Source organism: Sceloporus undulatus, chromosome 1 (genome assembly GCF_019175285.1).
Source record: "Sceloporus undulatus isolate JIND9_A2432 ecotype Alabama chromosome 1, SceUnd_v1.1, whole genome shotgun sequence".
NCBI lineage: Eukaryota > Metazoa > Chordata > Lepidosauria > Squamata > Phrynosomatidae > Sceloporus > Sceloporus undulatus.
In genome coordinates, this window is record NC_056522.1 from 92,160,952 (window position 1) to 92,182,981 (window position 22,030).

Consider the following 22,030-nt stretch of genomic DNA (forward strand, 5'->3'; position numbering starts at 1 on the left):
GTTTAAAAGTACAGTGGGTCCTCGTCTTACGCGGGGGATCCGTTCCAGATCCCTCCGCGTAAGGCGAATTCCGCCTATGCTTGAGCCCCATTGGAAACAATGGGGCTCGTGCGTGGCGGCGCAGGCGCGTGCGGGGCGCAACAGGCGTGCGCGCCCATTCAATTGAATGGGACACACCGCCCCTTCCGCCCCACGCGCGCCGGCAGCTTTGAGCGCCTATGCTCAAAGCCGCCTATAAAAAGGCAGCGTATGGCGAAGCGCGACTGTATTTTTGAAAATTAGGGTTGTAACCGGCATTATTTGAATTTAGACACATAGTACCATACCAGCCATGTGACCGTTAATGTACTTGCAGGGATGGGATACTTTAAAATCAAGCAGAAATTCCAGTTTAATTGAAAGTACACTATATATTATTTTTCTCTTTTGCATTCCTTGGACGATGCTTGACTCACACACGCCATAAATACAACAGAGAAATCTCCTTTTAATGAACTTTATTTTGCCAAGTCTTTTATTATCTAGTGAAGTTTGGGCTGATGAGAGAAGTGTGTATGACCATACAGTGGGTTGAAGTGAAAGACTCAGGAACAAGCTAGACCCAGTGGAGCAGTCTGAATGGGGCTAGCCCCTTCTACAAATTATCCCTCCCTCAGAGATGTTACTAATGCAGCAGACCCAAAAAGACATCCTGTTGCTACTTTTTTGTTTTCCTCATACAGCTAACACCAGAGAGGGGGATCTGGAAATCCTTCCCTCCACACTGCAGCTCAAGCCAATTATACCCCAAGATAGGTGCTTCTAGAAGAAAATCACATTTTCTATTTTTCCTTACTGTTAATTTATAGAAAACAATTCTACCTATTGCTTTTTAGGAATAATTTATGACTGTGCCACTCTGTAGTCCATGAAACTCAATTCTGTTTTTCAGCATATTCACTTCTGCTAAGTAAATGGAGAGATCTGTGCCGAAAACAAAGCATCTAGTCTGCTAAGATTCAAAACAAATTAACAAGTCTCCATTCTTAAAAAATATTACACAAAAATGTTCATAATGAAATTCTGGAAATGTTCAAAATACCAAAAAATTAATATTATTTTGTTATTTAATCCCATTGATTTGTTTTTGTATCTTTTGGGAATACAAAAATATTATATGAATCCTGTATCTTTTAAACTCTCAAACTGACGTTATGGAGTTTTAACAAATTATTAAGTACCATTTCAAAGCATGTATTAAACAGTAGGACTCAACTGTTTTATATGTGATCCACACAAATACACACAACCTTAGGGTATGCCTTCACTAGTAGTTTTATTCATGGGATATATGAACCAACTGGATTGTTTCTCTAATGATGACTCCAGTGAAGGGGTATTTTCTTCTTTTTAAAAAACAAGTACTTCATTTAATTTAGTACTTTCTATTTCTATTTCAGGATGCATTCCCCGATTAAAGTCCAGTGGGCCTCCCTTCCTCTTTTGTGGCAAAGAGGACAGGCTAACGGGGCTTTATTCTGTTTGTGTATTATTTTAACCTTGTTGTTTATGATGTATATGATGTGTTTTATTGTTTTAATATGCTGTAAACCGCCCTGATCTTCGGAAGGGCGGTATAAAAATAAAGTTTTTATTATTATTATTATTACTTTCAAATCACTATAAAGGAAAAATCTCAAACTTTTCACCTGCATATGAATTTATTCACACATGTACTGCCAAGTGGACCACTTGAAACAACATAATCCATTTAGTCTACACCTGATTTACTGCAACAGTGCAATGAATGACAAGGGCAATAAGCAAAATGAAAAGAACTGAAAGGTCTATGCTGCATGAACAGTGCACCCATGTCATACACGGACGCATTTTACAAGGCTTTCAGCTTATGTTGAAAGCCACACAATGGGAGAATGAATGGTGTGCGCGCCACGCGTCATGCATGAGCCCCATTATATCCAATGGGGCTCAAGCATACATGCTATTTGCCTTATGCAGGGGGCGCCGAAACGGATCACCCGCATAAGGCAAGAGCGCAATGTACTCTCTTAATAACAGGTATGCTTAGAACTTATAGACCTTTTCAGCATGACAGGAAAGAATTAAAATGCCTGTGAAGAAGCTGATGTAACCAGCTTAGATATGAAACTCGTTTTGGTAGAAGCAACTTCCCTGACTTCTAGAATTACAATGTTAGTGGAAACAGTATGATCTGTCAGTGAGAGTAGTTGTGATTATCAAATATATACTCCAGGAAGACATTATGCAAAGATTAGATAATTTTTAAAACAGTGCATTTTCTGACATAGCATTACATTCATTTGTCAATGTTTAGGTTTACCTCATCAGACAGAACCTCTAAGTATATTAGCTAGCACTATTTATGCTATGAAGACCTGATCTTGTTCCCTGGAATTATGATAGCAAATTCAACAGGAAACAAAAACAAGTTTGCCATATGAGACAGAAATACACACAGGGACTATCTCATAGATGTGCTGTCTCTACAACCATTCTTGTATGATCACCTGCCTCATCCAGGCAAAGCAAATGCACAGAGAGAATCTGTGCATCAAATGTGAGGTCTGTAGATTAAGCAATGGCGAGAGTATGACAACATGAGATCCTACAGTGTACCTCCTCCTCATTATTTTAGGCTGTGGAGTAGGGCAGAAATAACCATGAAGTACTTCTTGACCTTGAACGTTCCGTAGATATTCCACTCAACTGGACAAATTCCCTTCTATGACATCAAGATATTTATGAAGATTTCTTCTTCTCTCTTCAAATCTACATTAAGACCCAGCCAATAGTTTCCCATAATGTCACCATGTCTCGAATTTACATTGCCCTAATTTTTTTTTTTAAAAAAAAAGAGAATTTTCCTCCCAGCTTAAATGAATGTTAGGAAGGAGAGACAGTGTGCTGCCTCATCACCAACTTTCACTGAAATCATGGCAAGAGGACACATATCTACATAGGAACACATGTACACAATCACACAAAAGCTGCTGCACTTTCTTTCTGTTAGAAAAAAAATACCCCCCTCCGCTCACAGAACAGATCTTATAAAAGATATGTAAAATAAAAGGAACAATACTCATAAAATAGCTATTACTATGGCAAAGCTTTTGTCAATAAGCCTCCAAAACTTTAAAGGAAGAAAATGGCTTCACAAAATGGTAGTCCAAGTTCCCACAGTGTGGACACTGCTGAACGTTGCTGTATTCTGAGAAATACTGCATCCCAATACGTACATCTATAACAGGTTTCCCACAATGTTTACAGTTCAGTCGAGCCTGTAGGGGTGGGGGGAGGAGAGAAAACAAAATTCTAAAAACATCCCAATTTGCTTCAATTGCTCATCAAACCACATCAATTAGTAATTTACTCATTAACTGACATGGCAAGAGAAATCCATGAATCTTCATGTTGTGCATTTGAAAATTCATGTCTGAGTAACAAGATAATTGGCCCTTCTTATACACAGATTTTTTATACACGGATTCAAGCAAACACGGTTTGAAAATGTTTTTAAAAAGTATAAATTTCAACTATCAAACCTTGATTTTCCAATTTTTATTAGGGACACCATTTTGCTATGTCATTATATTTAATGGGACCTAAGCGGATTTTGTTATACACAGGGGATCTTGGAACCAAACCCCAGCATATAACAAGGGTCTACTGTACTCCCAACAAGTGTGAATAGCATATGTATGTGGAATTAAATGAAAAGGTTGGAAAGGTTTCTCATTCATTCATTTCAAAGACTTGGAATAGCTCCCAAAGGCCAGTCTACACCTTTGATGATCAAGACTCCTGCATTTTCAGACACCCTCCTCTCATGTCCATTGGTGTAGAATTTCAAGTGAACAAGTCTAGAATGGGGATGAGAACTGTTGTCACAATCCTGTTCAGATCCCCTTCCCTGGGTACATTAAATAAACAAGAGACTGAACAAGTGACTACTGCTGTGGTAATTAGTAAATGGGTGAGAATAAACTGACACTTATTCCTGGTCATACATACCTCTGAAAACAATATCATTGCAGATAACAGCTGGTCAGGTAAAATTACAAATTATACTACCCAGTGATATTTATTGTTGATTTAGAGCCCAATGCTGAATAGGTCTAAGTAACTTAAGAGCCACTAGCCATTAAATGATGGTCAGTGGTTACAGGTTGCCCATTCTGAAGAAACGATTTACAGAACATTTTAATATTAAATCCCTTCCTTCAAACAAGTACCTAATGTGATTAACAATACCATGATATCTGGTGAACTACTTTCAAAAGGCTCCCACTCTCTCAGATTAAAGGGGTCAAAGACCTGCTGATCCCAACTATGAGCTAATCCAGTTACTTGAGCCCATTTAGGATTAGATATATTTTGACTAACCTTTTTCTATTAGCTAGTGAACAGCCTAAGTGGAAGCACAGCTTCCAACATTAAAGATATATTGTTGTTGATGATGTATGCCTCCAATCACATTTGGCTTATGGTGACCCTAAGGTGAACCTATTACAGGTTTGGCATGTTTCTCTGCATTGTGACTATGCTACAGTAGGGTGCAGTTCAGTAATCAGGGCTTTTGTCTCTAGGTAAGGACCAGAATTATAGGTTGTCTCACAAATAACCCACTAAACTAAGTGTGCCTATCTAGAGTGATGGCACTAGATGGTACTGGATGTACAACTTCAGGTATTCTTGAATGAGGATATTTATCTATAGCCTTTCCAATATCGTTTCAGGTCCGGTTTTGGTACAAAGATAGCATTAATCAATCTGAGCAAGAAGAAAGAGGGACTGTGAACAATAAAATATTGTTTAATAGTATCTTTCTATTCTCTGTCTCTTGCATATTCCTTAAGGGAGCAGAGATGTGAAGAGCCAAGAAAAAACCTCCTAGAAAAAGGAAAGGGGAAATCCTGTTTCATTTCACCCTTCATCCTTTCAGTTGTTTTAAAAAGAAAGCCAAATTTTTATTTGCCACCAAAGTTGATCCTTTAATATCTTTCCCAAGCCAATTCAGTAACAATACTAACTTAGATGCATGACAGAGCACATACAAATTTGGCACTCGAGTTCTTCTGTTTTCCCACCTAGCATGTATCTTCTCCTTATTTAGGGACAGGGAAATCACTGCCTGAAATAAACAAGGAAAACATGGTCTGCCACTTCCTTATAGTTTTACCACACAGCAGAAGTGGCACATTTGAAAACCATACTCACTTTTGTCGCTTAAGGGGACAGAAGGCCTACATCCTTTCATCAAATTCCATCTCCCCAAGAAAATTCAAGCTCCTGCACTATCAGCTGATGGCTCTTGGGCTTAAAACAGGTGTGAGGAATGTTCAGCGCTCCTGATGTTGCTGGGCTGCAACTCCCATCAGCTCTCACCAGCACAGTCAATTAGGAGAAATGCTAGGAATTACAGTCCAACATTTCTCATAGAAGGTTACATTTTGTCCAACTTTGGCCTAAACTTTTAAGTTATTCTAATGAAAACTGCTAGGGTGCAAATTAGAAGGTAAGGAAAAATATGAGCATGTGTAATGCTAATGTTATGATGTTTTAACTTAAATTTCTGACCAATTTTTTCCAACAAAAATAACTGATCACTGATCAAGTTAAAAACTGTATCTCTAGGTTTTCCCAAAATGCATACAGTGTCAAATCTCTACCATGAATTCTCTCAAAAGCAATCGTGAAATTCAAAATTGTTTTTTCTAGTCAACTTCTGAATCAGTTCTACAAACCATTCTAATTTAAACTCATTTAGCAAGTTCTGAAGTCTTTTGTAATACTGACCTGACAACATGGAGAAGCAGCTAGAATGTCATAAGTATACATGGTTCCCAGTTGATGCCAGCTTCCATCCCACCGAGATTTGCACTTTATGCAGATAATTTTGTGAACTCCTTCTAAACAGTCTACACAAACAGCATAGAGATGCATAAGTCTTCCTGCAGAGAGTGAAATTAAAGATTTGTAAGGAAAAATATAGCACTTTTAAATATATTATGTTATGAATAGCAGAATACTGTTACCATCCTAGAAAATCTACATTTTCAATTAGAAAACACGAGAAATGCAGTAAACATTTGGTACGCAAAATATTTACAGCCATGTCTTATCAAAAGCCAGAAATTTTTAAAGGGGGAAGTCTCATTTTTCAGGTTTACTCTTCGAGGTCAGCCCTTTCCTTAAACTTCAGGCAGCCTGAAACTTTCAGAACCATAGGTCATACCTATTTGTGCCATGGTTCACTCAACTGTTTTACATGCATCCTTCTTGTTCCAGGTTTTGAGAAATGGAAGTAGCACTGCCCTGTTTTCAAGGCAGGTGTTTTTTGGGTTTTTTTAAAGAAATCTGGGCATACCAAATCCAGAACTATGCTATAGAACTATTTTAACAATTTCTATATATGAGAGAAAGAAAAAGGCAAAAAGAAAAGGCAGCAGCAGAAACAAAAAGAAAATGTATAGCCATTCCCACTTTTGTTTCTGGATTCACAGATCACAGAATTCAACTACACCCACTTCTGGTGGCCTCATATGGCCATTAAACAAAAGTTTGTCCATCCCTGCTTAGTATAGTGTCCACACCCTAAACCAAGGTTGATTTTAATGTTAGTAGAAACAAGCTAGGTTAATCAAACATGGTTTGATGTTGGCTTGTTTCACTAACTGCAGATAAGAACTAGGTTGTCAGACTCTGGCAGCTCCAGTTGCTCAAGGCTTGCTTTAGACTTCTTCTTGTTATCCCATACTATGGTTTAATATTACTTCCAAACTTTCTTAGTTTAACTGGTCATTGGATACACTTTTCTCCCCTAAAATGTATTATATATTAAATAATGTCATATGAATTGACATGAATGAGATTAGAAATAGATTTTCAAAGATGCAAAGAACAGGAATAGAAATATGGTGTCCAAATGATACAATTTTCACCTTTAATAGCTATTTCTGGATAGCTGATCAATAATACAAACTAAGCAGCTTTCCTAGTGAAACAAAATATGAATTTATCATTACTGTATTGACTACTGCAATATCCTAAGGCTTTCACGTTGTTCTGCTTGCAATTACATTCTGATATACTTACAAGCACAACATCAGTTTTATGATAATGATACGTTCATAAACACTATTCTATTTAAACTAAGTGTAATTTATCTCTCAGACAGCAGATGCTCCCCAGACATACATTCAACCTGTGAAACCTTTTCCGGCTGTTGAATTCTCTTTTCTCTTATTTCATCTGAAGTTTACTTCCCCTTAGTACTCAGACTATGTATACATATGGCCTTTTGAGACAATCTTATGTTACGATCAACAGAGAATATCTATTGATATTGGCTAAGTTTTGTCAGCAAATTTGCTTTTTATTTATATAATTTCTGTCCCCAAAAATTCCCAAACTAGGGGTCATTCGATTATAGCGCTATTTTAACTGCCATGGCAACTTCTAATAGAACCCTTGGATTGTAATTTAGGGAGGGATATTTATAATTCTCAGCCAGAAAGCTCTAATGCCTCTCCAAACTAAAACTCCAGCATTCCATAGGAAGTTGCCAAAAGAGTTAAATATTATGCTATAATTGTGTATTATGAACACGCCCCACCTCTTACTTTATACAGTTGTAGGATGTTTCTGGAGTCACAGAATAATTCCTAGCAAACAAGACTACGGCGGGGTACATACCGCCACTTTGCGGCGCTCTGCCGCCGCCGCCAGTAGGTCCGCGGGGGAGCCGAAGCCTTCAGACGGCCCGACTCCCGCGCGGACCGAAAAAGAAGCTCCAAAATGGAGCTTCTTTTTCCGTCGCATTTGCGACGTAGCGAGGCGCCAGGGGCGCACTCGCTACGTCACAAGGGACGCGACGCGTACGGACGCTCAGCGTCCGATACGCAAAGATGGCACTGGCCATGTAGAAGGGCCGGCGCCATCTTGTACGGACAGAGTCCGTACTAGGCCCAGGGGCGTCTATAAGATACGCCCCTTTTTTAAAATGGGACGTCCTCCGGACGTCCCAAATGCCAATCTAGAAAGCCTCAATGAAACTATACCACAACACAGAATACAACCCTTTTCCTTCATATTCATACAAATCCTCTTTTGTAGCATCTTTGATTCCCATCTGAGAGAAAGGCAAGATTTAACTGAATGAATAAAAATTTAAAAAATTAATATTTGCTCAATAATCTACAAAGGAAAGCCTCAAAAATAATACTACAGCCAGTCAGTTTCAACATTTTTGATATAATTCAAGCTGAGGTGGGGCGGGAATAGAGTTATTGCACAGCTTTTGCTGGCAGACTAAATGCCTTTGACCCCTGCTCAACTGCTGCCCAGCGGCAGCAATTCAGACTACTTAACTCTGAAATCCTTACTGCACAACACAAAAAAGGCTGAGATGGAATAGCAGAGAAGTGGCTTTCTCTTTCCCTCTCTGGATGCTGCATAGTATAGTGCGGCCGTGTCATATGCAGGCGCGCCATATGCGGCTTCCAGCATATGCTGGAAGCCGCACCAGAAAGACTTCTCCCGCACCCCGGAAGGAGCAATGGGGCACACACCCATGGTGTGTGCCCTGCCCTGGGGTGCACCAGGTGCATGCCGCAAGAATGAGCCCCATTATTTCCAATGTGGCTTGAGTTTATGTGGTTTTTCCCTTACACGGTGGGGTCTGGAACGAATCCCCCATGTAAGGGAAGGGTCAACTGTATTTCAGTTCCCCTTCCCAAAGGAAATGGTTGTAAAAGCATACCTTTTGCAAAACAGATTTTTCCAGGATAACCAAAGACATCCTTTACAACCGTCCCCCTCAGGAGGAGAACATAAGTGCTTCAATGGTATGTGGAAAGGTAAGGAGAAAGCCACTTTTCTGGTGCTCCATCTCTGCTTTCTTTTGTCGTGTAATAAGGCTCTTAGTATCCAGCTGGTTATTATCAGAACTGTAATCGGAATTTTTTTCATCCTCCCTCTCCACCCCTTATTCCTTGTGTCACATCTGAAATTTAGTGCATAAGAGCAAGGACTGTTATGCTACTCAGCTTTCTAAGCTGATCTGGGAAACATTTTGCCTAACAATGCTCTTAATTAATTCATATAACATTTCAAATAAAAAGCAACTTTTCTTTCATTGTTTTTCATCTACTGAGAGTTCAGGAATGTATTTAACAATTCCAAAGAAACTCATGCTTTTAAGTGCTTCAGGAGACAATTAAGATAACAGAAGGAGCAAAAGAAAGTTGCTTCCACCCCCCACGGAAAACTTCCAGATGTGTTTGTAAAGCGAAAACAAATCTGGAACCTGGAGGGGGCAGGAACAGCTGGCAGATGATCAAGCAAACCATATATCCAATTGCACACATATCTTCTCCGTATCTTCTAAATCTACCTCCTGTGCCAAACTGTTTTCCCTTAGAAGCAGCACTCTGGGTTTTGTTACATAAGTATTTGCATGAAAGTGTCTCTGCCATAAAATTAGCCCAGTAACTGGAGCTTTAAAATGCAATATGATCATTTAAGAAAAGAAACTGGACTGATAAGCATCCAGTACCTTGAAGATGGCACGGAACATCATATTCAATTTCATCGTGTCTTGATGGACTAAGAAACAAGGTTCCATCCACCAATGGAAACTGTTCAAAAACTGGCAGTGCTCTGTGGCATAATGCACAGTTGACAACATTTCGGTGACTGGCACTGAGTGCAGCAAGAATGAATTTCCGAAGGTCTTCTCCTTGACCCACTTGGGCATCATCTTCCATCCGAACATGGAAAGTGTTCAATTTATGCCGGGGTATATGAGCAAGGAGTTCAGACAGATCAAGCCTTCTCAAAAACTGTACAGGGGCATCAAAATGTCCTGATCTGTGTGCTTGTAGCCCAGATGTCCCATAATCAAAGTGAGCATTTCTGAACATGCCACTATTGGCCATGTTCTTCCTGTGAGGTTCTAGGTGAATGGCATTCTTCAAAAATTCTCCTAAGTATCGTGAAGAGCGAGGCCCACTGAAATGTGTGGGGGCAAGGACAGAATATCCTGCTGGAGGAGATTGGCCAGGAGAACCACACGGAGAACGAACTGCATAGCTACTGCTGGCACTGCTTTTCTCTTGAGAGTTCTGCCTATCCATTGAATGTCGTCGCTGGATATCATGGTTCAAACCTTTCTGTGGTTTGTTAGTGGGCCTGCACTTTTTAGCATCTTCCGAGGACTCTGATGTTGATCTTCCACTGCTCTTTTCCGATACAGATTTTTTCTTCTTCTCGTCTTGCATTCGTTTTACCTGGTACCAATCTGTGTCTTTCTTCAAGTGCCCCTGCCCACATCGGCAAGAACAAAATCGAAAAGCAAGATCATACCCCTTCTTAGTCCACATATTTTGTCGACATTGTTTCTCATTCCAGCTCCTTGCTCTCCCAATGCAGTTAAACTGAGCCAAAATGCTGCTCTCCCATTCATAAAAACACTGAAGGTGCATCCAAGTGCTGTAGGGACAATGTTCATTGTTGCATACAACTTTCTGATAATCATCTTTTTCTAGGTCGACAGGCCGTCCAAAGCTACATATCAGTGGTGTAGCACAAGGTGCTTCTGTGGAACACAAAACAAAGAATAACAGGTCAGTTCTGTTATATGTGACTAAATATTTGCAAATTTTATTTTACTAATCGAATGATTTGGACAGGGCATGTGTACATCCTGCTTCTATTCTATGAACTGAGGAATTTGCAATGGGAAAACGGCATGTGTATATACATATATAGTATTTCAGTTCATAAAAGAGTATAATAAGCACAAAAGTATGGCTGACATCCTTTTACAACATCATAAACCAACTTACAATAAATTTGCAACAGGGGAATCCTAAAGAGAGAGCCAATGGACTAGAACTTTACTATTTGAGGTTTTGACCTCCAATAAAGGTAAAAGATTTTTTTAAAAACACTGAGACTACAGTGGCATGTTTTACCAAAATACAACCAAAATTTTCCTAATGCAAACTCATGGAGTCTTCTCTTGAGAGATTCAACGTACTCTACCTAACAAAGAGAGGTGTGATCTCACAAGGGACAGAGACATATTGGAGGTCAGAGGGAGTACCTATTTGCATTGCTAGCAGAATTTGAATTTTATCTCCGGGACTCTGGAATGCTGTATTCCCAGTGCCACATGACCAGAAAGAACAGGGACTGCCTACACACTATCTCAACTCAGAACACAAGCAACATCTTGACAAAATGCAGGCCTGTGACTAACAGAGGCATTTTTTAAAAAAAATATTTATCCTGTATGATTTTTAATACCTTTGCCTGATGAAGAAGCTAGTGGAACTATGAAAGCTTGCATCATATATTCTGTGCAGTTTGGTTGTCCCCATAAAGGTATCACTATTTTGTGGATTTTTGATATTATTGCAGTTTACAGTTGGGCAGTTTAGAATTGCTGGGCTGCACTACAGTTGTTTTCCCTGGAGGCAAGTGCTGCCATAGCTGTGCCATTGTGATCTAGTAGAACAAGCAGTGCCCTGTGCCCAGGTGCAAAAATGTCTCTACTTATTGTGGTGTCCCATTGTGTAGTGGGAGCCCCTGCTGCACAGCCCCATTTATGATGTCCCATTGACCCTCATTATAATTCTCTAAGGTAGTTGCTAAAACATAGCTCTGTCACAGTAAAGTTACACATTGTAGCTGTGTGCAGGAGCGCAGCTTTTTTAGTTCCTTAATCTGTGATGGACAACATAGAGAGTCGCGCTCATCACAGGACACAACAGCCTCAAAAATTAAGTTAGTAAAAAATTAAAACAGAAATTATTAAGGGGCAGTACAGACGGGCGGCTAAACGCTGTCCCTGTTTGTCCCGGGTCAGTCCCGCAGCAGCCGCACACTGTGACACCAACTCGCTCCCTAAAAGAAGCTGCTGTGAGCAGCTTCTTTGAAGGGGCATCACATGCAAGCTTGCGTGCCATGATGACATCCCTTCCGGACAGCGCCATTTGGGCGCTGCGGCCGAGGGATGTCATCAAGAAGCACCCCGTGTATGGACGCGTGCCAAGATGACGCCCAGGCGGTGGAAGTAAGGCTCGGAGCGTGTGCACTCTCCGCCCTAGTTCAGCCCTAGCACACAGTCAGGCCGCACAAAGTGCCAGTCTGTACTGCCCCTAAGTCAACTTCCAGGAATTGGGGGGGGGGCAGGTTGGAAACTTTTGAGGAACATTTTGTACAAAGTCCCCAGAAACAGCAAATGAACTTCTTTGAGAACAAGAATTGCAGGCAGAGATGGTGAGGCTCCATAAGACAATCAGAATAGAGGAAAACAAAACTGAATTAGAGGAGATCCTCTGGTCAAAGTAAAAATATCAAATCTTCATAAATGTTTATTAAAACAATATACAGAAGATGAACTGGTTAAAGAAAATATGGTAAAGTGGGTGCAAAATATAGGGCATGTACTAGAATTAGAACAATGGGAATTATCTTTAACTAAATGATTGAAATATACATTGTATCAAAAAATAAGAGAAAACTATTATGAGATATTTTACAGGTGGTACATGACTCTGGAAAAACTATGTAATATCTACAGAAACATGGACAACCAGTGTTCGAAATGACCAAAGAAAAAAAGGAACATTGTACCACACCTGGTGGACATCTGTAAAGGCTAAAAGATTCTGGATAAAAATATGCAGACTACTACAAATTAAACTGGAATTCAGACTTGAATTTATTTTTGTTAAATATGTTACATGAACATTTGGGGGAAAATATGGATGTAAATTGTTTTATATGATTATATCCGTCAGGATGGTATATGCTACGTGGTGGAAAAATAGAAGAACTCCAAATATAGAAGAGTGGCTCTTGAAGCTTTACGATGTTTTGGAGATGGATAAAATGACTAGGAGATTGAAAGAGGAAAAATCAGATAAATATTTTTATGACTCAAACAAAGTGTTAACATCAAGAATGGAGACTTTTAGCAATTAAATTAATCAAGACGGAATAAAATGGATTAGAGTGAAACTTGGAAAATTTGAAAGTATTACTTGAAAAAAACCAAAATGAAATAAACAGAAAGATCCTACACCAAACTGATAACGGAAGATTGCTGAGGATAACAATAGACACATTTGTAAAGGGGAAAAAATCCTAATTGGATACAAGGGCTTTACTGTATAGAAAAAGAGTTAGAAGAAATAAAAAATTACAAGAAGATGATGAGACAATCATGAAAATAGTTCTGTGAATGACAAAATATGTTATTTAAGAGTCTAATGGAAATGAAATGCTGAAGTAACAGGAAGTTACCATGTAAGAATGAATGATGTGTTTTGTTAGGAAATCATAAGTAGTCTGTGTTAAATAGTTATGTAATACTTGAAGACTTTTTGTTTGTTTATTTGTTTTGTCAAGATTGATTTGTCTTATTTCGTCCAGTTCACTGTTTTTAATGGATCAATTTTATGTATATATGAAAATTAATAAATATATTAAAAATAAGTGGGGGGAAACAATAGTGTTCAACACTGTATATTCCAAAGGACAAATCCTTATAATGCGCCACCATTAATTCAAGAAGACAGCTGAGAAAAGTTACTTTTTTGCACTACAACTGACAGAAGCGCTCAGCTGAAATGGTCAGTAACCAAGCTGACTGAGGGATTCTGGGAGTCATTACAGTCCAAAAAGTAACTACCGGTATTCCTGGCTCTGCTTAGAGGAAGCCATCCAAGTTCTAAATGTTTTTATTATGAAGCCCCAAATTAAGTAGGGCATAATCAAGTTCTTATTAACATGGTTTACCAAATGAATGGCACAGAAGAAGTTTTTAATTAAGTCAAGTCATACGGATCAAATCTAACTAAACAACATTAATTTGTGTGTGCAAATGCAGCCAAGGAAAGCCAAGCCAATGTGTGAAGATCCTTCCAAACTCTGTGATGTAAAAAAACGCTTTCCATTCCTACATCTGAAATTTCCCATTGGCTTTAATACACATGAAGAACTTTATTTAGCTAACCTCTTTGGCTTAAAAAGACCTACTGTGATTAACACAGATTTACAGCATTAAAGCATCAGCAAGCTAACTTTCAGAAACTGTACCTCCCAATATGAAGAAAGTGGTACCTTTACACAGCCTAATAGATAGAAGGAAATAAAAATGAATTGAATATCTAGAATAAGAACACAATGTGACCTAACTCAAGTTGAATCAATTCTCTCAATCTCATATCAGAAAAAAATAAAACCTACAAGTGCCCAAGGAAAATACCGTAAATGCACGACTATAAGTTGACCTCATGTATAAGTCGGGGGCAAGTTTTGGGGCCAAAATTATGGATTTTGCTATGACTCATGGATAAGTCGAGGGTAAAATTTAGGGGCACATAACAAAGGATCTAAAGGATGAAGCAAAGCAAAATAATGTCAACGAACTTATAAAATTTCAGCAGACATAACTCTATGTGCTTGTTCTTCAGACTGGGTGGATGAGAGTAGAGGGTGCTTCACATATTATAATTTTGCTTTTCATCAGGAGATGGTTCCTTCTTTTAAATAAGAGTTAAAGTACAGTACTTACACTGACCTGAGGATAAGTTGACTCAGGTTTTGGGGGTCAATTTTTGACCTAAATTTCTAGACTTATACATGAGTATATACAGTAAGTGTTCAGAGATCTCCTTTTACAGTTCCCCAAACTAATAATCTGTTGGAAGAGCTGTAACCTATTAAAAATATTAGATTTACAGCTGGTTTAAATGTACAGATAGATAAAAACAAAGGTTCTGAAGCAAAACATAACTTTATTTTTTTTAGCATGCATGGGTCACAGCAAACATAAGTGCAGAACAAGTATTCTGTCCTGTAAAAGGAGGGATGCCTATTTCAAAATACTGCTTGCAATATATGTAACTATTTTTAAAAGACAGAGCATTTAAATCAATCAACAACATCCTTTTAATTATTTTAACTGGTCTCAACTAATCTAAATAAATAAATGTTGCAGCCCTACTGACAACATAACTCAGATCAGATGTTTAAATAATGAAATAAATACATCATATATTCAAGGAACTCTTAGAAACAAACTCACAGAGTTCAACAGGACTTTCTCGCAGCACCTGTCGGAGGCTTCCATGTGAGCGCAGCAATTAATCTACTCCACATGTTAATCCAAACTTTAAAGGTGCAGTCCAAAGTGCTTGTATAGTTCTTTAAACTATGCACTAAAAAGTAACAGCGAACTTTTCAGGGGCCAAGTACCCAAACTAAAAGGCCTAACATCAGGTGCCAGGGGTGCGACCTCTGCCCACCGGGCCTTCAGCTGCCTCTCCAGAGACAGCTGAAGGCCCAGGGGGGCGAAGAGGGAAGAAGAGGTACAGGTGTGCACCTATTCCTCCTCCTCCTCCTCCCCGTGCGCTGTCCCCAGCCTTCATCTGCCTCCGGAGAGGCACCTGAAGGCCTGGGATGGTCGGGAAGGAGGAGGAAAAGGTGTGTGCCTCTTCCTTCTCCTCCCCACACTGTGCATGCCAGGTAAAATAGCATCCACCCACACAAGCACTATATTGTTAGTGTGATTTGCGCGAGTTGCATTGCACCATACCAAAGCTGTGCACTTGGATGGCCACCTGAGAAGCGACACAGAGCTCTGTGCAGGCTGGAGAATTTCCTCTCTCCCTCCATAAACAGACACATGAGACACCAGACAGATATCTCTCTAGGAGGCTCTTTAATCTTCGGTGCTCTGTATACAAGTGTGCCCTGAACAATGCAGTGACACGCAATACACCATACACCATCAGCAACAACAACACATTATCAACATCCCACAACAACCCACAAACTCTCCACACTGTACACTGAGGCTGCTCCCTTATATACTTGTGCATCTCCTGTGCACTTTAGCTCAGCCTCTTACTATGTGTACCCTCTAGACAGATCCCCCTTGTAGGATGACTTTGCAGTTCCTGCCTATGATGATTTCACCTCCACAGCCCAAATGCTTACTCATCATGGCAGCTTGGTGACTCCAGGTAACTTTGTCACCTTTCACCCACATCTGAGCATTTTCAGGATCCCAGTCTCCAACATATATGTGGGGGGGGGGGTCTAACCTAAAGAATCCATGCCCAATCCAGTGCAAAAATGTGTAATAGTAATTTCTGGCCTACATACCCTAAAGACATCAGATTCTGTTTGGTTTTGGTAGCTAAGCCCTGCTGAGTACTTGGATGAGAGACTGTCAATTAATACAGGTTGTTACCTTTAAAGCCCTACATGGCTCGGGCCCAAGTTACTTAAGGGAACGCCTCTCCCTACACAATCCGCCCCGCACACTCAGAACTTCAGGGAAGAATTTGTTGGAACACAAAAAAACCGAAAAGCATTTACAGCTGCAGTCCCGAAATTATGGAACAGCTTACCGGAAGAGATCCGCCTAATTACATCATTAGACGCCTTTAAGAAGGCATTAAAGACGGATCTCTTCCGACGAGCGTACCCATCCGACCTGGTCTGATAATATGGAAAAACAGATGCTTCAGATGCGCTGCTTCCCATACTGCAACACCCTGGCTGACTGGCACTGTTGATATTGATATTGTATTTATTATGTAAGGTTGTTATATAACGCTGTTTTAAATTTGACGTGTATTTTGTATTTATGGCACTGATGTGATCCTGCCTTGATCCGCAGGGAGTGGCGGGAAATAGAAAAATAAAAATTATTATTATTATTAAATACCAGCTACTGTAGGCTATATTTCAGAGGAAGGAACTTATAAAACCACCTCTGATTATTCCTTGCCTAAGAAAACCCTATGAAAATGTGTGGGGTTTCTGTAAGTTGACAGGCAATTTGAACATACATACACAATTTCTAAACATCATCCTAATCTAAGTATCACAAACCATAAACAAAAATCTAGCTACTATTGAATAAGCATTTAGTCATGTCTTGTTGTTATGTGCCTTTAAGACAACTCTGACTTATGGCAACCCTATCATAGGGTTTTCTTGGCAAAGTTTAGTCAGAGGGGTTTGCCACTGCCTTCATCTGAGGCTGAAAGAGTGCTACCTGCCCAAGATCACTCAATGGGTCTCCATGGTCAAACAGGAATTTTAACCCAGGTCTCCCAGAGTCCTACTCCAGCACTCAAACCACTACATCATGCTGGCTCTCTCATCAATGTGAGTTACCTCTGTGCTTCCTGTTTGCATTCTTGTGTTTGGGGAGGGGGATTGGGATAACATGCTTTTAAATTTTACAAATTGCTGTCATATGCTTTTAGTGATGTTAAAGCTTCATTGTGATCACTCAGTCAGTTTCAAGTTCTATATCCCCAAATCATACAAGCGGGCAACAGCAAGTACCTGATAAGATCATACTTATCTTTTACCTCCAGCCACTATTTCTAGGTAATTATCTACTAGAGGTAACTACTAGGGCTGAATCTTCATTTTTCCATATTTATCAGAATCAAAAGATGCCTTCCCTTTGGAGAAAATTTCATACCCAAAGGATAGCCAAAGTGTTCCTATGACCCTGTCCTGATGGTAACCTGAATAGAAATAAAAGCAGATCCAGACACCAAACTGTCTTCCTGCTATTAACAAACTCCAAAATCTGATTGGCCACATGCAAAGTGACATCATCATACTCAATAAATGGATTAGTAAAGATGAAATAAAAAAGGGGGAAAGGGGAGGCTGCAAACAGTAGCACAAGTATACAGACGGGGGGGGGGGGACTCAAGAGGTTTTAATGGGTTTGACTCTTCAAATCAGCACTCAGCTGAAAAGCTAACAGTTTCAGCGTACTGTATCTCTATTCTAGTTCCTACAGAAGCTGTCACATATGTGACCAAAACCATACGTACAATAATAATAATAATAATAATAATAATAATAATAATAATAATATAATAATTATTATTTGTATACCGCCCTCTGGCAAACCAATCCGGGCGGTTAACAACAGTAAAATATAAAATATGACAATTAAAAACACTTTATCCCTCCCCCCCCCCCTTAAGACAGTATTAAATAGTATAACATATTAAAAACACAATACAAGCATAAAACCAGCAGTTAAAACTAAAAACCCTGATATCCCTCTGTTGATCCTCAACCATCACTAAGATGGGGCCACGGGAGGAATGAGGGAATCAGGGAACCTGGGCCGGGATGGTTAATCTGGAAAGGCCTGCCGGAAGAGATCCGTCTTGACCGCTTTTTTAAAGCTGTCTAATGATGTTATCTGACGGATCTCATCCGGCAGGTCGTTCCAGAGTTTGGGGGCGACAGCAGAGAACGCCCTCTGGGAGGTTGCCGCAAGCCTAGATTTTAGAGGCTGTAGTAAGTTCCTCCCAGAGGACCGGAGAGCGCGGGGAGGATTGTACGGGAGGAGGCGGTCTCTAAGATAGTTTGGACCCAAGCCATTTAGGGCTTTAAAGGTGATAACCAACACCTTGTACTGGGCCCGGAAGCTAATAGGCAGCCAGTGGAGGGACCTCAAAACCGGAGTAATGTGGTCCCTCCTAGATGTACCTGACACAAGCCTGGCTGCCATGTTTTGAACCAGCTGTAATTTCCGAGTCAAGCACAGGGGTAGCCTGGCTCGACAACATGACAAGCCAAGAAACCGCAGAAACAATCTTACTTTGCTGTGCAGATAGATACAACGTGCACATTGCACAGTTGCTTCAATTTAGAACTGGAAATAACCAAATGAATCACAGAGCTTTTTTCAGCTTGTCCAGACACAGAAATCTGGCAAGTTTCCTGCAGAGTAATAAGATTTTTTGTGGTTCTGTAGCCTAGTGCATTGTGCATCTGTGCCCAGATCATCTACACAACCTCTTAAAATAGCCATTACATTAACTAATTTAGGGTAGTTAAAAATGCAAATCTAAATAGGTAAGACACATTTTATATTGTGCAACAACAGAGCTCTTAATGACTATAAAATACCTAAGAATGTTTGACAACTTTATTATTAGGCTGATCCACTTAAAATGGCATGGCTCCAATAGATCACATTGAGTCTAAATGGGTTGCTGTTTGCAATTTAGTCTGCGTGTTTGTGACCCTTTAAATTGCCTGATAGTTTATGGAAACCCCATGAGCAACCCCCAATCCAAGCCAGAGCACATGGGAACATTTAAAAAGTAATTAGCTAGTCATAGTTCCAAGGCATGTATGCAGAAATTCACATGCACCAAGACAATCAGTTACTTTTATTACTGCAGTTTTAAAAAATATAAGCATTTACGCTCATGTTTCTCAAACACAGTGGCAAGGTTAAATGTATTTACTTAAATATTTCTGTTGTTGTTGTTGTTGTCTCCCAAGTTCCTGAGTGGCTATTTTGCCACATTTAAGGGCCTTTCAGAAAGCCTGGTCACTTTTTTTAGCCCCACCAACATGGTGACATAGGCTTAATTTGGATGTCAATACTGAACACAAGGCTCATACAGACTGGTCATTTGTGCCAATCTGTAAAACACTGTTTAATGTTAATTGTTGACAATTCTTGATGTTTCTCAATCCAAATATTTATTTTTCTTTTTTAAAAGAAAGCTTTAATGGAAGGGTGACACATTGTGGTTCATTAGTGGGCTTCTTACTTGTGACAGGGGTTGTGATGTTAGATATGGGTGTTTCTCACCCCCTCTCCAGTTGTTTCCAGATGTGTTGCAATCCTCACATGATCTGTTCCTCCCCAATGCCTTTTCCAATGGTTTTTTTTAAAAAATCTTTACAACTACAGTGTAAAAGTGGTATGTAGTGTAAAAGTGGTTTGCTTCCTTAAAGTAAGGTCACCCATCCATGCCTACACAATGCACCTCCTCTATAGACAGTCCCCTCAGATGCATCAGTTCACGCAACGAATGAGTGTATGTGGGGTGATCTTGCTCCAAGAAAACAAACATAGGAATAGTACCATTACCTTCTGCTGAGGTCAAGTGCTATAGACACACTTGCACAATAGCCAGCCTGAGGAAAGATATTTCCCACCCTTTTCCCAATTTTGCAACTTCCTCCCAAATTTAAATTAGTCTGTCTGTTTGCGAGAGAGATTTTGCCAAACACAGGAATGTACTGCATTTATCATGAAAGCCATAGAAAGATTTTTTAGAGGGGGTGAGTAAAAACATATTTAAAAGGGGGGGTGGGAAAGGGTGAGAACATCCCGAAAATAGGGAGTGGTAAGGAATTGGGCACACCTACTTAATTTCTCACAATTGATACGTCAGCCAAATCTATTCATTTACAAAACCCCTCACCATTCAGGTAGCAGCAAAATACTGTACTTTGGAATACAGGCATGCCTCAGTTAATAAATCTTCTGACAGTGAAGCTCTTTACAAAAGCTTTTTATGGCTGCCCAGCCTCCACATTTTCCTCCTTATCCGGTAACTGCACTTTTTTATAGCAATATGGGCTTTGCAAGGATGGTGGAGGGCTAGAGAACACAGACTTTCAGCGTTAGATTGCAGCAGTGTCTGCAGTAAACAATTTAATAAAGCCTGAACTGGGAAAGAGTAGGATTCAGTGTCAGATCATTCTAATGTAGCTTTGTGTGCCTACCTAGAACAGGCAAGGTAAACCACAACCGCACCCAGGTTACCTTAGGTCTCATTCTCACTGGCACCTTCGCGCTGGAAGGAACGGGGAAGCTTCAGTCTCTCCCTCCCTGGATCCCTCCAGAAGCAAGTGCTGACTACCAACCAGGGGCATTTTAACCCGAATGCCCTCTTGGGAGAAATCGGGTTTAAGGTGAAGGTGCCTGGCTGTCAATCAAATTAGTTCCGCGATGGTCATAGGTGACCTTTGCAGCACTCATTGGGCAATCAGAAGTGTGCTTTCTGCCCCTCCTTTTTTTTAAAAGGACCAGGCAACACTTGTCAAATTTAAAAACCTCTGGGGTGTGTGTGTGTTGTGGGCATTTGGGTCAGCGCAGGAGATCTGCCCTTGGCCCCATTTTCAACCCCAAAATGCAAGCTAGTGCCATCTCTGTATCCTGTATCCCACTCCCTTGCCACCCCAGAATAATAATAATAATAATAATAATAATAATAATTCCTCACCTCAGAATGCCAGAAAAGGATGCATTTTTCTTTCCCTATGCTACCCCTGAATTCTTTAGACAGTAGCAAAAGCTGTATCAATCTGCCAATTTGCCAAATTGGAAAGAGAAACATTGTAACATTCGCATTGGAGCATTCATTCGCATTGCAGCATTCATTCCAAAGGAAAAAAAGGTTTTTGCAAAGTACTCTTCTTGCAAAGGGCTCCTGAGGAAGCCAGATCTAAATATAGATCTACCCATTGCAAAAAATATGCACATAGATAGAGAAAAATAATAATAAAAAATAAAAGGGAAAAGGTCCCTGATGGATAGCAGAGGCTTGGCTTGCTCTGCCCACCCCCCTGACCTGCCCTGAATTGATCCTTCCTCCTGCTCACGTTCTATCTATATATCTATATATCTATTGCCAAAAACATGCACATTTTTGGCCAAAAATAATAATAAATACATAAAAACCAAAGGGGAAAAGTCCCTCCTGGAGAGCAGAGGCTTGGCTTGCTGTGGCCCCCTGACCTGCCCTGAACTGACCCCATCAGTCAACCCCTTTTTGCCTCCTGTCACCCTTTGCCTCCAGATTCCCCTTTTTCCTTCGGCTCTTTCCTCCTCCTCCTCCTCCTCCTCCTCTTCCCCTCCGATGAGGGGAGGGAATGCTCTGACCTATGCCCGCCCTCTGACCTTAATCCCTCCCTGAATTTGCCCTGATCATGATCGAGGGCAAGTTCATATTTCGCGGAACCCGGGTTTTTTGAGAAAAGACGGATTTTAGCCCGATTCTGGATACCCCGGGGTAAGGGGCATTTCCTTGTGCAAGCCTCGGCCTGGATTGTGACAGAATCGGGCCCAATATGAACTTCACGTGGAAGAATCAGTTTCAAAACCGGTTTAAAAGGTAATGTGAATGGGCCCTTA

The 22,030-nt window shown here is 40.2% G+C and overlaps 1 protein-coding gene across 1 annotated transcript in view; it reads right to left on the reverse strand.

Moving 5' to 3' along the window:
* Positions 1–2,869: 2,869 nt before the first annotated feature.
* Positions 2,870–22,030, reverse strand: part of HECA (hdc homolog, cell cycle regulator) — a 30,995-nt gene continuing 11,834 nt past the window's right edge. The window contains exons 2-4 of the mRNA XM_042446021.1: positions 9,578–10,618; positions 5,818–5,972; positions 2,870–3,299 (exon numbers count right to left, since the gene is read on the reverse strand). Of these exons, the coding sequence (XP_042301955.1) occupies positions 3,135–3,299; positions 5,818–5,972; positions 9,578–10,618 (1,361 nt within the window). The 3' untranslated portion in view covers positions 2,870–3,134. The remainder of the gene's footprint in view (positions 3,300–5,817; positions 5,973–9,577; positions 10,619–22,030) is intronic.